Source organism: Drosophila albomicans, chromosome 2L, assembly GCF_009650485.2.
Source record: "Drosophila albomicans strain 15112-1751.03 chromosome 2L, ASM965048v2, whole genome shotgun sequence".
NCBI lineage: Eukaryota > Metazoa > Arthropoda > Insecta > Diptera > Drosophilidae > Drosophila > Drosophila albomicans.
The window spans coordinates 8,218,813-8,235,092 of NC_047628.2; the positions used below are offsets into that span (position 1 = coordinate 8,218,813).

At 32.2% G+C, this 16,280-nt stretch overlaps 2 protein-coding genes across 2 annotated transcripts in view; one reads left to right on the forward strand and one right to left on the reverse strand.

Moving 5' to 3' along the window:
* Positions 1-16,280, reverse strand: part of LOC117565820 (uncharacterized) — a 76,060-nt gene that overhangs the window by 18,283 nt on the left and 41,497 nt on the right.
* Positions 91-7,978, forward strand: LOC117563695 (uncharacterized). Its single transcript, XM_034242139.2, has 3 exons — positions 91-389; positions 7,402-7,735; positions 7,793-7,978. Exons 1-3 carry the CDS (start codon positions 91-93, stop codon positions 7,976-7,978), a joined length of 819 nt encoding a protein of 272 aa, XP_034098030.1.

Here is a 16,280-nt window from a genome sequence, read left to right on the forward strand (position 1 = left end):
AACAAAGTTTTGTTTTTGTTTGTTTTGATTGCAATTAAGAAGTGCGCGGCGTAATAATACAGGCAAAAACGGATAAGCATACCGCATAAAATGCTGCCCAAGGAGGCCAACGAGGTGATCAATTCCAAGAAACGAAAATCTCTGCAACCCACGGAACGGATGCATACGCTCCTGCAAAAGGATGTGCTGCAGTATAAAATCGATAACTCTGTTTCGGTTTATTTGATGGCTGTGCTTGAGTGTATCTCCAGCGATATACTTAAAATAGCTGCCGAATATGTGTGCAATATCTCGCACTGTGAGATTGTCAAAGAGGATCTGGAGGTGGTATTGAATGCCGAACGTGTCCTCGACATGTTTGACATGCTGGACCAGAGCAGCGAGCAAGTGTATTTTTTTAATAACTTCCACAATTTTTATTTGATCGCATCCAAATTTTCAATCATAACTACTGATGATATTATTGTATACACCAAAATTCGCAGCTCTAGCTTTAAAATAACGGTTGTTATCCCATTTTTGTTGATTTGCAGGGGCGGAAGTGGGCGTGACAAAAATTTGAAACAAACTTGATCTGCGTGCAAAAATAACAAATGCTCTCGAAACAAAATTATAGCTCTATCTCTTATAGTCTCTGAGATCCAGTGTTTCATACGGACAGACGGACATGGCTAGATCGTATCGGCTGTTTATGCGGATTAAGAATATATATACTTTATAGGGTCGGAGATGCCTCCTTCCACTAGTTATAATACCCTACCCCATAGGGGTAGCGGGTATAAAAACAGCAACGGTCATAGATTTCATAGGTCTTCAAATATTTCCTGATATTTTTTTTTATATATTTAAAGATTCCGTTGATTATAACTATGGTTGCCATTCCAAACAATTTTTTACCAAAATTTTGAAAAAATGTACACATTTTAGCAAAAATGTACCACAATTTTTTTCACGAAAGATTTTTTGAATTTCACAAATTGTGATTAACAATATATTATATAACTGTTTACGTAGTGATAGACCTTAGATTGGTGCATACATATTTTCTCAATTGACACAATACGTTGCAAATCGACTGTATGCGATATTTTCCAGTGTTAGTCATGGTTCAATTTCTAACTGATTCAAAATTTGTGTCTGGTGGAACAGAGCCATTTATTAAAATAATATGTATGAACATAAAATTTTATGAAAAATTTAAGTTCTATACCAGGCATATTAAAAATGTACCAAAATTAAAAAATGTGATCCAATGTACCAACGCATAAAAAATGTACCAGTTTTGGTACATTTGTACCAAAAGTGGCAACCGTGATTATAACCCAAAATAACAGAATCTCTTAGAACTATATATTTAATTGCTCTACTCGGTAGATAATTATAGTATTCTTAAATTATCCCATACATTTGACTATTTCTCTCTATATTTCTTCATATTTGAAACTGTTTAATGCGAAATTGATAAAAACAAAATGGATGCTTTGTTTCAGCAATTTACAAGTCAAATGTAAAGTAAAGAATTGCACTTTAATGGAGCTAAAGGGGCGTGTGTTAATGCTTTATGGCACGCCTCTAGAAAAGTTGCAGCCTGGTTAAGTAAACTTTTTTGGTAGCTGGCCGGCAACTGAAGCAGTCGGAGTTTGGTTTCCGAATGGGAATGGCAATGGACATGGGCTAAGGGAGTTGATTTTCGGTGTACTTTTTTTTTGAGTTTAGGGATTTCTGGGGAGGGATTAGGGGCGTAAAAACATGAAACGTGGCTGTCTGTGGCGCCGGCAGCTGCTCGCTGCTATCTGCAGCTGCGATTTATTAACAGTTAGCTGCCGTTGTTATTTTAGTTGTACTTATTGTAGTTGTTACTCCTGCTGCTGTTGTTATTGTTGTTGTTGCATTTCGCAGCTAGCCGAAAATTTATGGCCTGCAGCCACATGATGAATGATTCTGATAATAATATTTTGTTATTGCTTTTTGCCTCGGTATGGGTTTTTTCTGTTTTCCTTTTCTTTTTGACGTTTTTTTTTGTGTTTCGTTACTGCTGCTGCAGCAACTTTTGGCTGCGTTTTGTTGCCAATTTTTTTTTTTGTTTCCTTCTTATTTTTTTTGGTAAGTCACCATGGAGCCATGGCTCAAGACCTTGTCCACAACTCTAGGGAGAGTTGGAGTAAGAAAAGGAATGGGAAGGGGAATGGAAGAAGTGAGAAGAAGCTGCAGAGTTACTGCAAGTTGCCTCATGCTGTTAACCTAAAACATTTGGCGGACTAAGGAAAGCATAAACCAAAGTAATAAACTAAAGGTTGCCATAAGAAATTTGACAGTAAATTCTAAGGGTGCAAGTGAACACATTCTCCATAAATGTATTTATAGATCCAGCAATAGGGAAACATATTTTTTTTTATTTTCACTGTGTATATAGAAATCAACATCAAAATGCATCCATATGACAGCTGTTCAATTATTTTGGGGTTCAAAAGAAGGTTGAATAAAAAAGTCATGCACATAATAGTACAATATTGTAAATTGTATTTGGATATTTTCAGGTAATTGTTACGCAAAAGAGAAATACAAATTAAACACCCCATACATTGATTACTTTAACCTTTTTGTTTTTGGTTTTCGCTTATAGTAAATGAATCCCGTGCATCAACAATTACATTCATAGTAATTCAATTTTAAGTCTTGACGCTAATTGCAGTGCAAATATTTTGTATAAAATTCTATATTTACACAACGTTTTTATTCCCGCTATTATAACTTTGTGCTGGCAGGAAATGTATGTAAGAGACAAAAAGTGGAGACTCTGACTCTATAAAGTATATATATATATATTCTTGATCACGGTCAACAGCAGAGACGATATAGCCATCTCTGTCTTTCTATTTAATAGGGGTCTTAGTGCCTTTGGTATATTTGTAGAATTTTTGCGGTATATTTGAAAATTAATACCGCAATAACAATAAGTTGCTTTCATTCAATTTCGGTATCTAATCTTTATCTCACAGTCTAGCACACTGGACTGTGGCTTTCTTAATTGTTGGGTTACAAAATGTGAAATTAAAAGTAATTAACAAATTTTTCTTTTAAATATTAAATTAGTGGTTTTATATCATAAATAAGGAGGTTAGCACAATCAATAAAGGATGAAAAGGATTTTGTTTCGTTAAAATTATAAAGTTTATTTAAATATAATAATTTACACAGGTGCGTATGTTAACTTCTGCTCATTTCTGTTGGATTGCTTTTTTTGTGAATCGAATTTTACATTAATTCAATTTGAAACCATTACTTTCTTTAATTAATTTTTGCTCACATTGTGTAATAGTGCAATTAGACGTAATGGATATTTTGTACAATTAAATATACGCATGTATAAGTATTTAAATTACGAATAATATAATACATTTCCAATATTTACAATGCATCGCGAAGGAATGACATAAAATGATACACAATTTATTTTTGGTGTTGCTTGAAATTGTGAATTGTTGTATGAAGATTATAGTATATTATTATGTATTATTGCAGTTTAATATTTTTAGGCAAACCAAAACTATGTTATTTGATAGAATTTCATCATACCCTGTATTAGATTAGTGTGCAATAAACACAAGAATTTTAACAAACTACTATCTCTGATTCACAAGGTAACTGGGAATTAATTTATTTATCTAACACTATTCCGATAATTTGAGTAGAGATTGAAAGAGTTTCATAGTAGAGTATCTATTAGTGTGTCATATTATTCATTTGTTTATAAGAATTCTGTGCGGGTTTATAAACTGCAAAAGTTTTCCATTTCTCATTTGGAATTCTGTGACGTTCCGAATATTTGTTTATTGTGATCCACGAGACTACCACAAAATCTAATTTCACAGCGAGAAACCATATAACAAATAAAACCAGATGCCATAACTAATCCAACTCCAAAGAGGGAGCCGACTGGAGAAGGGAGAGAGGAGGAGACTTTAACACGTTAAAGCGCGCAATGCAAACAGCAATTTTTTGACAAATTTATGATGATGGAATTTTAAGTGATTTTTAACGAGCGAGGGTGGGATAAAAGTCTGTGAAACATATATATATATATACTATATATGTAGGATAAATATACAGTATATAGATGCAAAGATTAGATCGCTTTGGAAGCATCTGCAATGCAACAACGTCTACATCTACATTTACAACTACAATTACCGTTGGTTGTTGCTGTTGTCTAATAAAAGCCAAATTGCTTTGCTTAAATAAACAAGCTACATGCTGTTGGCAAAGGGTTGCAGTCAGGTGCAGCTGCTGCTTCTGTGTTGATAGAGGGGGTGGAATAGGGAGGCAGACGGTCAGAAGGACCACTCAAAAGAGCAGCGAACATTTATGAATTTATGTTTACAGCCAACACCCATTTACACACACACCCGTAAAAATTGAACAAAAGGCCCATTTAGCCCGCTGTTGCCAAATTGCCATCCTCAATAGCTAGCCCACCCTCTCTCTCTCTCTCTCTCTCCCTCAGCCCCCGCCTTTATTCCCATGCAACGTCAACGCCAAGCGCCACCTGTGCGTCCAACTGTAAAATTTATTGATTCGAGCAAATAGGTTCGGTTGCGTTATATGTAGTATCCACGAGAGCTATAATTAGAGAGCTCCCAAGCTGATGTGGCACACAGCTTAGCTCTAAATTAGCATACACAAATCTGCTATACCCTGCATCAGATTTAATACATAGTGCATAACATAATAAATATAATATTGCATACAATCCATATTTTTATCTATTGCTAAGGAAAAAATCTCTATACATATGTTATTTTAAATAGTAAATAAAATTCATTAATTGAAATAATTATATTTCACTGGAAGTATTGTGTTATAATTTATCAATATGTGCACTTTTTGATATATTTGTGATATGAAGTTAAATTTAATAAATAATTTTGGTTTTCAGTAAAAAATACTTTTGTAAGGTCTCACCCTTTCATAAAGGATTCAGGTAGTAATTGAATAATTACAAAAAACACATTCAGGGAATTTTTCCAAAACGGATACTATTAATGGTTTGCTAATGCTTGCAAAATCAAGGTTTTAGAAATGAATTAATTTAATGCCCAATTACACAATAAATTCATCTTTGCATCTTAGAACTGAACATTTGTTAGAGCGTTTGAAGTTTTAATAATCATAGCCAAGTTTTTATTAATTTAATATACATTGTAACATACTATAATAATAGAATATTAATTTGTTATATTGAAACTTACAAATATTACACATCTATATAAGATAAATGAACAATATTCAACAAAATCTTCCAAACCCCTTCAAATTTCCATCGCATTCAATAAGTCCGATTGTTGTAGGGTATCGAATGCGGTAAGTACTTTTATTTCTCAATCTCAACAACGCACACACTCTCAGTGAGACTTCTTGCATGTACCTGATTGACATGCATTCTCATTGAATTAATAATTACGTAATGTGAAACCAATCAGCTGCAATTTGCATATGCAATGAGCCTCACACGCGCATGCATCTACTCGTAATTATGCCCATATCCCATATCTAATATCACATATCCCACACGACCTAATCCATTATTTCACCTGCTATTCTTGGCTTAGACCCGGCGTCAAATCATCAATGAAAATTGCTCAAATTTGCATTGGATATTTGTGTTAATGCGTTGTGGGCGAAGCAATTGGTTGAGGTGGCATTATATTATACATAATGCCAGACATTAAATGTATCAACCAAAGGTGTTAAGCAAAAACGAAGAGTGAACACTACAAAGAACTACAATATATAGAATCGATGCATAGTATTTGTTAGTTATTTTCAATATAAAATTTTCAATAACTTTCGTGGTTTGTGGGATGCAAAATTCGCACACAATTTGTGATTGAAAGTGTTTTCAGCTATCTACAAAGACTACATACTATGTCTACATGCACAGCTCCGAACCCCATTCCAGAACCAATCCCAATTGCCATCGCAATGCCAATCCTTGTTGTATACACACAAACATAATATGGACCACAGTAGCTGTACTCTAACTCTAACCCGAACCTCGTTGGGTTCTCTTTGGTCTCAGTAGGTGTGATGTTTGAACTACACTCGACTGGCGTTACTTTACTTTACTTTACTTTCCTTTACTTTGCTGATGCTTGCTTTCTCTATTTTACGGCCACTGTTTTTGCTTCACTTGGCTGCAGCCATAAAGCACAGCACATCCGAGCACGGCCGTGGCTCATCCCTGACTGTGTTGACTGTGGTGTCCGGGTTACGGGCGAGAAGACGCAGTGCAGCACTTGGCGTAAAATAGACGGGAGCACAAAGCACTAACGCCAACGCAAGCGCCAACACCAATACCAACGTCATCGTCATTGCCATCGCCATCACCGACGCTAACGCCCCAACGTTGGTGTTATTAACATTTCTGTTGACATCCTTTGGGTTCCGTTTTCCTTCGTTTTTTTTTTTAGAGAGTTTCCATTTATTTTTCCCTCTTTTTTTGCACTTTTTCATATGTACTTAGACGCTTTCTTGACTCAATCTTTCATATACGAAACATTTTCATTTTGCTGCATGCATTAAGGAGTACAGTGGTGTCAAAGCAAATATATTTGCTTCAACTTATTCAAAATTTGTTTATGATCCAATTTTTGAAATCATCACTTCAAGAAATGTATGTGTTTAATTAATGAATGGAATGAGCAGTGGAGAGTTTATTGACCACAGTGGAAGAAATTTTCTAAGGCAGACTTGATGACAATAGCTTTACAATTTCATCGACATCAAGAGATGTTGGGTTTCTAAAATTCACACAAAAATTTAGAGTAGAGTGATATTATAACTTTGAGTCTGTAGGAAATGTATGTAAGAGACAGAAGGAGGCATAAAGTATACATATTCTTGATCACCATCAACAGCTAACACAATATAGCCATGTTATAGGGTATATTTCGAATCTACTACTTTAGCGATATAATATATACATATGTTAGTCATTGCCGTATATTATTTGGTATATTTTAAGAATAATACCGTACTGTTTTGCTTATATTTAAAATAGGAATCGGATATCTCATTGTCGAGCACACTCGACTGTAGCTTTTCTACTTGTTTATAAATAGATTTTATATAATATATTTTTATGTAATCTTATTTATAATAATGTAGCGTCACGTTTGTTCAATAATTGGATTATTGGAATTGTGTCATTGTTTGAGATTATCATTTATAAATCGATTAGCTGGGTAAAATCATGCGCCATAAATTGCGCCACAAATAAAACAATTTGGTGTTTGACTGGCAAATTTTTTGGAATCATAACTCAAAACATTTAGACGTTGCAAACTAGAATTCCAGAATGGATCTGCTACGGCGCTGTTGTGCTTTTTTGCTCATCATTAGCTCTGTTTACTCCGAGTATTTGATTCGTGTTAATCGTTTTGATTTTCGAACGGAGGACCACGAGCTAATCACCTCGCAGGGCTCATTTGTTAAGCAGGATGGCAATCGGAGTTATCTCTATGGCCACTTAATATTTAGTCGACCATTTGATGACATTCAGTTATTAACTACTATGGATATTCAACGTCAAAAAAAACAACGTATGCGTCTTTTCGAAAAGAAAATGGATATGTGCTCTTCTTTTGGAAACCAATATCGTAGCAAGTTTGTTCAACAGCTTCATCACAATTACATGTCATATCTAAATGAGAAACCAAAGTGTCCCTTAAAAGCGGTGAGTATACGATGTAGAGTTTCCTCTGATTTTAACCCTTTCTTTGCTCTATCTTAGAACTTTAATTATTCGCTGTATCGGGCATATGTGGATGACAGTTATCTACCAGAATTCATACCTGAGTGTCGTTTCTTCATGAAGTTAGAGTTTAGTCACAAGACCAAACGCGTTGCAAATATGTTTTTCAATGGGGAATTAGGGCCTGTGCATAACAAAGCTACAACTGCTAAAAAGAAGGTTTAAGCCTATGACATTGTGACATTTTAAAAAGCGGAAAATGTAATTTTATTTTTAATTTAATTGTTTTGACTTGTACTTTGACTTGCATTTTCAGTGACACAGTTGTCAACTAAAAAGTAAAAACATTTTTATAATTTATCAGATTTTACAAAAAATACAAATTTGAATTTCTTATTGTGAATTTCTTATTAGTGATTTATTTATTTATTTAACTTCATAATATAAAACGATAGTAATATCTACATATTCCATCTCATCTTAAACTAGGACTATATAGTTCTTAAGTAAAGCGACATTTCGGCAACAAAGTATTTCGTATAAAAGGTAATTTCTATATTTTGTTGAATCAACATAATTATGTCATTGTAGTTAATTTTTGATATTTCTAAACAATATGTTATGTACTTTATATATTTGATATTTTTATAAATAAAATATATTACCAAATTCTCAATTGGAAAAATATACCCACAAAATCTATATTTGATTATTCAATAATCATTGAATATCCATTTCAATCAGACAATTTTTACTGCTAAATTTAACTCATTAGAAGAAGCTCATTAACTTTTGTTATTAGCTAAATCACTAAAGTTACAATGGTAAAAGAATATTCAAAGCTCATCTATCGGAATGTCAGGTTGGTTCTGGTTGTGCATTTTTTTAGGATTACTCGCCCTGGATGTGGATGGAAAATCCGATGTACGCAATTATTGGGTTATTATCGAAAAAATTACTCTTAAACACATAGCAAAGGAATACGTCAATGATATAAACTGTGTGTTGACACAAAGACACAATAACAGCGTCGTCGATTGTTATTTAATTCTTCAACGAAATGTTAAAAATATAAAAATGGAGGTTTATTTAGATATGATGAGACCAAACACTCAGAATCTTCGTCTCTTCAATACCCAGCTAGAGGTATGTGAATTTTGGACATTAGCACACAAGAATCCTTTGCTAAATATATTGACAAGCACTTTTACTCGGGTGATAGATTCCAACATAAAGTGCCCATTAAAAGCGGTAAGATATTTGTAAAATAGAAAAATGAATTATTTTATGAAAAGATTAAATAAAAGACCAATTTTTTTACTTCAGCACTTTAACTATTCATTTAGTAACTGGCAACTGAAGGAAGGTGATTTGCCAAGTTATTTGCCCGACTGTCAATTAAGGTCCATAAGCAAATTCTCTACAAATAATCAATTAGTTTTAATCTCAAATGTTTTGGCAAAAGTTGAACGTAAAAAATAAAGTTTTCATTTACAATACTAAATTACTTTTATAAAAAATGATAAATAAATAATGGTAATGAAAAGTTTAACATTTTCTATTGAGTCAATTTAATAACTTTGACCCGCAGCCTTGGCCACGCATCACAAAATAGTAAAGAGGATATGTATGTTAGTTTCTTGGATTACATCGGAAAGTTTTCGTTGTACATACTCTTTGGATTTCTATAGTTTACCATATTGAAATTTTTTATAATAATTCATGTTAATATTTATTTCATTTTTACTTTGTAGTAATTTTCTTCAAAAGCCGTTGAGTTAATTTATTAATTAAGGCTTAATAAGTTTTTGATAAGTGAACTTGTATTCTCAATTAACAATATTTGATTGTTAAAAGAGTATACCCAGTATTTAGATGTAATTATTAGCATCATATATCGATTTTGAATTGGAAAAGACGAATAAATATCCTAATTTGCCATAAACTTGGAAATAATTACTGTTATTCAATTTCAATCACTCGAAATAGTATCTAATTTATATGACATGCGTTTTTTGGTGAAATTTGATTTTAGTAAATTTGAAATTTCGTCAGTTAGTCATCAGAAGCTCATTAAGCTTATTTAGAGCTCTGTTGTCGCCATGGCTAGATTATTCTTCTTTTGTCTTTGGCTGTGTATTCCCTTGGGAATCACAGGAAAGATAAAAGAACGTAATTTTCGATTTGTTATCGACAAATTTGAGTTCAAGTCAACTAATAAGGAATTATTTAAAGACTCTAACTGCATAGTATCGCAGTTGCAAAATCGTAGTTTTCTAGACTGTCATTTTATGCTTTTACGTACCGTTGAAAATTTCGATTTGGAAACACAACTGGATATGTTGAGGCGCAACCATCAGTTAATGCATCTATATAAAGTACGCATGGATGCCTGTCAATTTTTGTCAACTGTGCACAAGAATCCATTGGTAAACATATTGGCCAAAAGACTCATGAAAGTTTCAAATGTCAACTTTAAATGCCCATTGAAATCGGCAAGTCACTTGAGTAATTGGATTTTGATTTTTGTAATAAGATTAATCTCTCAATTTTCAGCACTTTAATTATTCAGTGCACCACTGGCATATGGACGAAAGTGATTTTCCAAGTTATATACCTGAGTGTCAACTTAAAGGTAATACCAAGTTTTTTACCAACAATAAGATGGCTCTGATCATGAATTTCTTGGGTAGTATCGTTCACAACAAGTAAACTAATTAATAGAAAGTGAATGTACCTTATATATGTATGTTTACCATTTGTTTCTCACACTAATTGCATTCAAAAATATTGTTTTGATTGAACTTTAATAAATGTGGCACTCGTAAAAATTAGATTAGTTTTATAATAAGTATACGGTTGTGAGCTTTATTGCATTTTTAATGACTTTTTCATGAATTATGTCACAATTCAATTCAACTTCGGTACTTATCATGAACGGTTCGGTTTATCTTTCACTCTTGTTACTTATAGTTGTCGTGCACTCTGAACGCAACTTCCAAATGTATTTAGAAAATGTAACATTTCAAAACTCTGATCAAAACGTATTTGAAAATGTATTCGGTGAACTTGTTCAACTAAAAAATCGCACTTATATCAGCGGCGGCTTCACATTGCGACGAATTGTGTCAAAGTTCGCTATAAAAGCTTCTATTGATTTGATTAAAACTCATAATCAAAAGTTACGCCTTTTCAATGTAGATGTAGACGGATGCAGTATTCTGAATAAGGGAACTAGAAATTCCTTGTACGACATAATATTAAAGACATTCAGAAGGCATTCAGCTAATGTACTGAGATGTCCATTTTATCCGGTGAGTAAGAGGATTAAGATTTTTCGTATTATAATTGTTTCCTTTTTGTTTTGAATAGAAAGTCAACTATACGGTTCAAGGAATGTATTTAGATGAGAATGATTTTTCGATTTATGTGCCTGAGTGTAAATTTCAAGGAGTTTGGGATTTTCTTTCGAACAAAAAAATTATTATTCGACTCTTATTTAATGGAGGAGTTAAACGCAATTAATACAAAGTATTTTAATGAAGTTACAACCGAAATATATAATTAAAAAAAAAACGAATTTATTAAAATTTAAAAAAATTGTTCTGAATTGAAAAAGATATAATTTTCTAAAATTGTGAAAAATTAAGTTCTTAAAACAGAACCAAAGACAAAATTATTAAAACTAAGAAGAGTACTCAGAAAAATGCCAAAGGCAAAAACATTTTGGAATCTCTGGAAATTCCTATACAGTGTTAATCTATTCATTCTTCATAAATAAAATAAATAAATTATTATTAATAATAGTTAACATTCTTATAATATGTTTTGAGGTCTAAAAAGTATTATATTTTTTTTTACTATTTTTGTATATTCTTCTATAAAATATTTTAGTCATCATATTGCGATTTCTCAATTCAAGATTTACGTGCTTTCGACTCACTTATTATTTTAAAATTCTTAGTACTAAGATGAAAATCATTATTTTAGAACTCTTTGTTAGCAGTGTGGAAATGTTAAAAGTTGATTTACTTAGAATATTAACTCTTTTTTTGAAGAGTGTGAAAATTTTATTTTATATTTAATATTTCTATATAGTGTCATACAGTGTATAATTAGTAACCATTCAAAGCTGCATCATTAGATTTCGAACATATTGGTTCATCAGAAACTCATTATACATTATCTATCAATAGGTTTACCATTTAAAGCGAGTATTTTGAGCTATTCAATAATGAACTATGGCTAGATGGTTCAGGTTGTGGCTTTGCTTGTGTATCGTATTTTCGGTGCATACAAAAAAAGAGAAACAAGACTTTCAATTCGTTTACGAAGAGTTTACTTATAAGCATTCGGCCCCGGATTATATTGATGTTTTTAGTTGCCAATTATCGACAATACGTAATCGCAGCTGTCTCAATTGTAATATGATATTACGACGAAACATTGAGAAGGTTATATTAGATGCCAGTTTTGAAATGTTGAAGCCAAATAATCAAACCATGCGTTTGTTTCATATTAACATGGATGGTTGCCAATTTTTTGCGAGCATTCATAAAACACGTCTTCTTCGAGTGTTCGCAAAGAGTCTTGCGAGTACAATTCATGGGAGTTTGAGGTGTCCTATAATATCGGTAAGTCAGACAATATCGGTAAGTTGACTATGAAAATATGTCATTTCTATTTTTCTTATTCAATTGCAGCAATTTAATTATTCGATTACAAATTGGCATTTGAACGAAAGTGATTTTCCAAATTATGTGCCCGAGTCTCGTTTATTGTTTTATACTACGTTTTATATTAATTCCAAAGTCGCTTTAAAAACAAAAAGCCGTTTCAGTGTAGTGTACAAATAAAAAAGAAGAAAAAGAAGTTAACAAAATAATATTCTTTTTTAATCCGTATGGACAAATTGCAATGAGCAAAGGTCAATAAATTTTCAATATTTGGATGTAATTATCGATCAATAATTTCATCCATAAAATTTAATAACAAATAATGGATTATAATATTCAGATTGTCACTTTTTATAAACACACAAACATTAGAGGTTGACTATTGGCCATGACAAGTTTTATTTATCTGTGGCTCCTACTTCCTATTGCGAGCGTTAGCTCGGAGGAGAGTTTGAAATTTATGATCGAGAAATTTGTTTTGAAAGTCAATAATCCAGCGGTGATTGATGAATTCAACGGACATGTAACTAGAATGAATAATCGCAGCCTTGTCCATGGTGTGTTAAGGCTTTCTCGCCTTGTTAATCAATTTAAAGCACAATGGATTATGGATCTCGTCAAGTTGAATAATCAAACTGTGCGACTTTTTAATGCTCGATTCGATGGTTGTAAGTTCCTGGAAGGCACTCACAAAAGTCTATTGCTTAATGTATTTTTAAAAACGGTTAAGAGTCACCTCTCATCAGATATTTTCTGTCCTATAAAGCCGGTGAGTGCTATATAAAAATATCTATTCAATGTAAATTTCATTTGTTGCCTTCTTCAGAACTACAATTATACGCTTAAAAATTGGATTTTCGAATTAAAATCATTTCCCAATTATGTGCCCGAATGCAAGTTTAAGGGAATATTCGAAATTTCAACGGACAACAAAAAAGCAGCTAGCGGAAAATATTATGGTCAGATAACGCGCGATTGAAATACACATAATTGAGGCATTATTTAGAAATTCAATAACTAATATCTACAAATAATCATATTCAATTGTACGTATTTATGATATCTACATAAATGAGCGCAATTTCGAAGAATAATTTATTTTAAATATGATTTCCAAATTCGAGCAATTTAGTTGCAGTTGAGGTTTCATCATGGCAGTTTGGTATCGGTTGCTGTTTTTCCTTATCATCGTTTCGTCAGAGAAACGACGATTTCATTTAATATTAGATGTAGTCGACATTAAATCTTGGGCACCTGATCTCATAGATGAGATCAACTCAACACTGGTTCAAATAAACAATCGAAGCATAATTAATGCTTATTTGATATTAAAAAGAAATGTTGATAAAATTGATGTGAATACAGTATTGGACTTCTGGAAAGTCAATAATGAGAGGCGAAGGCTGTACAATCTAACAATGGATGCTTGCCGATTTTTAACAATGATTCATAAAAATAATCTATTCGCTATATTCTCTAAGAGCTTTAAAAAACATACGGATGGATCATTAAAATGTCCCTTGAGAGCTGTGAGTATTTGGAATTGGTAATTAGTTTACTAAGACTTCTTATTTATTACTCTAGCATCATAATTACACTCTTCAAAACTGGTATTTGGACGAAGAGGATTTTCCCAACTTTGCTCCCGAAGGAAGTTTTGTGACTATGACAGAATATATAATACATAAGAAAAAGGTTTTGCGTGTAGTGACGCGTGGAAGAATTGTGTACTAAGACTTTGTACTTTCAATAACAATATCAATTAAAATATTTAATTTGCATTCCATTTGAGTTTTGGCTTAACAATGCTGTGAGAATTTAGGAGATAAAGGTTATTAGTTCCGCTTGACTTTTACATCAATTCCGTTTATCTATCATTAACAATGACTGAATTCTTTAATCGGAATGATTATACTCCAAAATATTACTTCAGTTAGGAATTCGAACTATACGTGGTTGGTCATAAAATCTTTAATAAAATGCATTAAATTATTGAAAGATAGATGATTGCCATTATCTTAGCTTTAAATATTTTGCAACGTCAATAAAAAGATTAATTATCGCCTGAATTCAACGAGCAGTTTGTGGCATATGTTAGAAATGGTTTCCAGAATTATGACAATTATTCCTATAGCTGTGATATTCAATATCTTTATGATATCGCAAGCAAGGAAGGTAAGTTAAATGCAAATGAATTATTATTATACAACAATTAACTAATTGAACATTTATGTCTTACTAGCGACAACTTACTACAGAGTTTTCTAAATTCGAGTGTGTAAATCAATGGCCTGAAATATTACAAATCAAATGTCACATTAACAGGACATCGAGAAATATCTCTGCATTATATGGAGAATTCAAATTCTGGGAAGATGTAAATAATATAAACGGAAACTACCTTGTGGGTGTTGAATACAATAAGAATTTTATCAACTATACTGCAGTTGAGTTGGACTATTGCGCTGCTTTGCATACTGCTTACAGTCAAACCTTGCTTCAAGTAGTTGCTGTCGGACTTCGGAGTGTGTCTAATTTTCCACATAATTGTCCATTCAAGAAGGTAGGAAAAAAAACAAGATCAATATAGTTTGTGGCGAGTTTTCAATGACCTTCGTCTTTGCAGAATAAAACTTATTTTGTGAATGGCTTTACAATGGACCCTAAAATAGTTCCGGTTTATATGCCTAATTTATCATTTATAACGAATGCGACTATGTTCTTCAATAGACGAGCAGTTTTCTACGTGGCTTGTTTTGGTCGAATAGTGAGAAAGTGAGGAATTTATCGGTTTAAAGAGAAAACTTATATTTGAGGTTCACTGTGCACAAGTATAAGTAATTTAACAGACGATTACTGCAAATTTCTAGCAGTAGAGCTTGAAGTAATTATGAAATGTGCTTTAGAAATTGTATTGTAATTTACCTTTGAAATTAAAATACTAAATCCACTTTTGAATATCTCTATCCTTAATAGTTTCTGTGTAGGTATTCGGACGAAAAAGAGGAAAACATAGAATAAGTACCTTTAATCTTAAAATTGATTTGCGAAAACCTCAATTGGCGAAATATTTCTCTTGGTTGACACTTTTTCTGTGGCGTTTGTTATAGTTTTGAAAGCATGTTCGTCTCTTCTAGGCATATGAAAATTAATGATCGTCCATATGAGATTCATATTTGAGCATCAATTGAATAAAGAAAAATTTTAACTTATGTTCTGTGTTTGATATGTTGTAACTGCATTTTATTTTTTAAGCTATTGATTTCGTATTCAATTTAAAAATTTACTGCCTATACTAGATATAAACTCATGTCATTATGACTATGAAACTTATTATTTAAATTAAAAAATAGTTTATTATCAGAGCTTAAGATGCAACTTTCAACTTGTTTTGCAGTTTCTGCAAACGACTTCTAAAAGTCGTTTCAGTGTAACGTGTAAACAAAAAGCTTCATAAAATTAACAAAATAATATTATTATTTTTGCTCTGCACTCGTATGGTAAAAAAATAGTAAAAATTTGGATGTACTTATCGATCAATAATTTCATCCATAAAATTTAATATCAAATAATGGATTATAATATGCAGATTGTAATTTTCTATAAATACACAACCATTAGAGGTTGACTTTTGGCCATGACAAGTTTTATTTATCTGTGGCTCCTACTTCCTATGATTTTTAATGCTCGATTCGATGGTTGTAAGTTCCTGGAAGGCACTCATAAGAGTCTATTGCTTAATGTATTTTTAAAAACGGTTAGGAGTAACCTCTCATCAGATATTTTCTGTCTTATAAAGCCGGTGAGTGTTATATAAAAATATCTATTGAATTTTGTTTCAATCTTCAGAA

Excerpts from the sequence above, each read along its gene's own strand:
- LOC117563695 (XM_034242139.2), top strand. The coding sequence starts at position 91 with ATGCTGCCCAAGGAGGCCAACGAGGTGATCAATTCCAAGAAACGAAAA. Across the intron at positions 390-7,401 it reads GACCAGAGCAGCGAGCAAGT|CTCTGTTTACTCCGAGTATT; the intron begins GTATTTTTTTAA and ends GCTCATCATTAG. Across the intron at positions 7,736-7,792 it reads CAAAGTGTCCCTTAAAAGCG|AACTTTAATTATTCGCTGTA; the intron begins GTGAGTATACGA and ends GCTCTATCTTAG.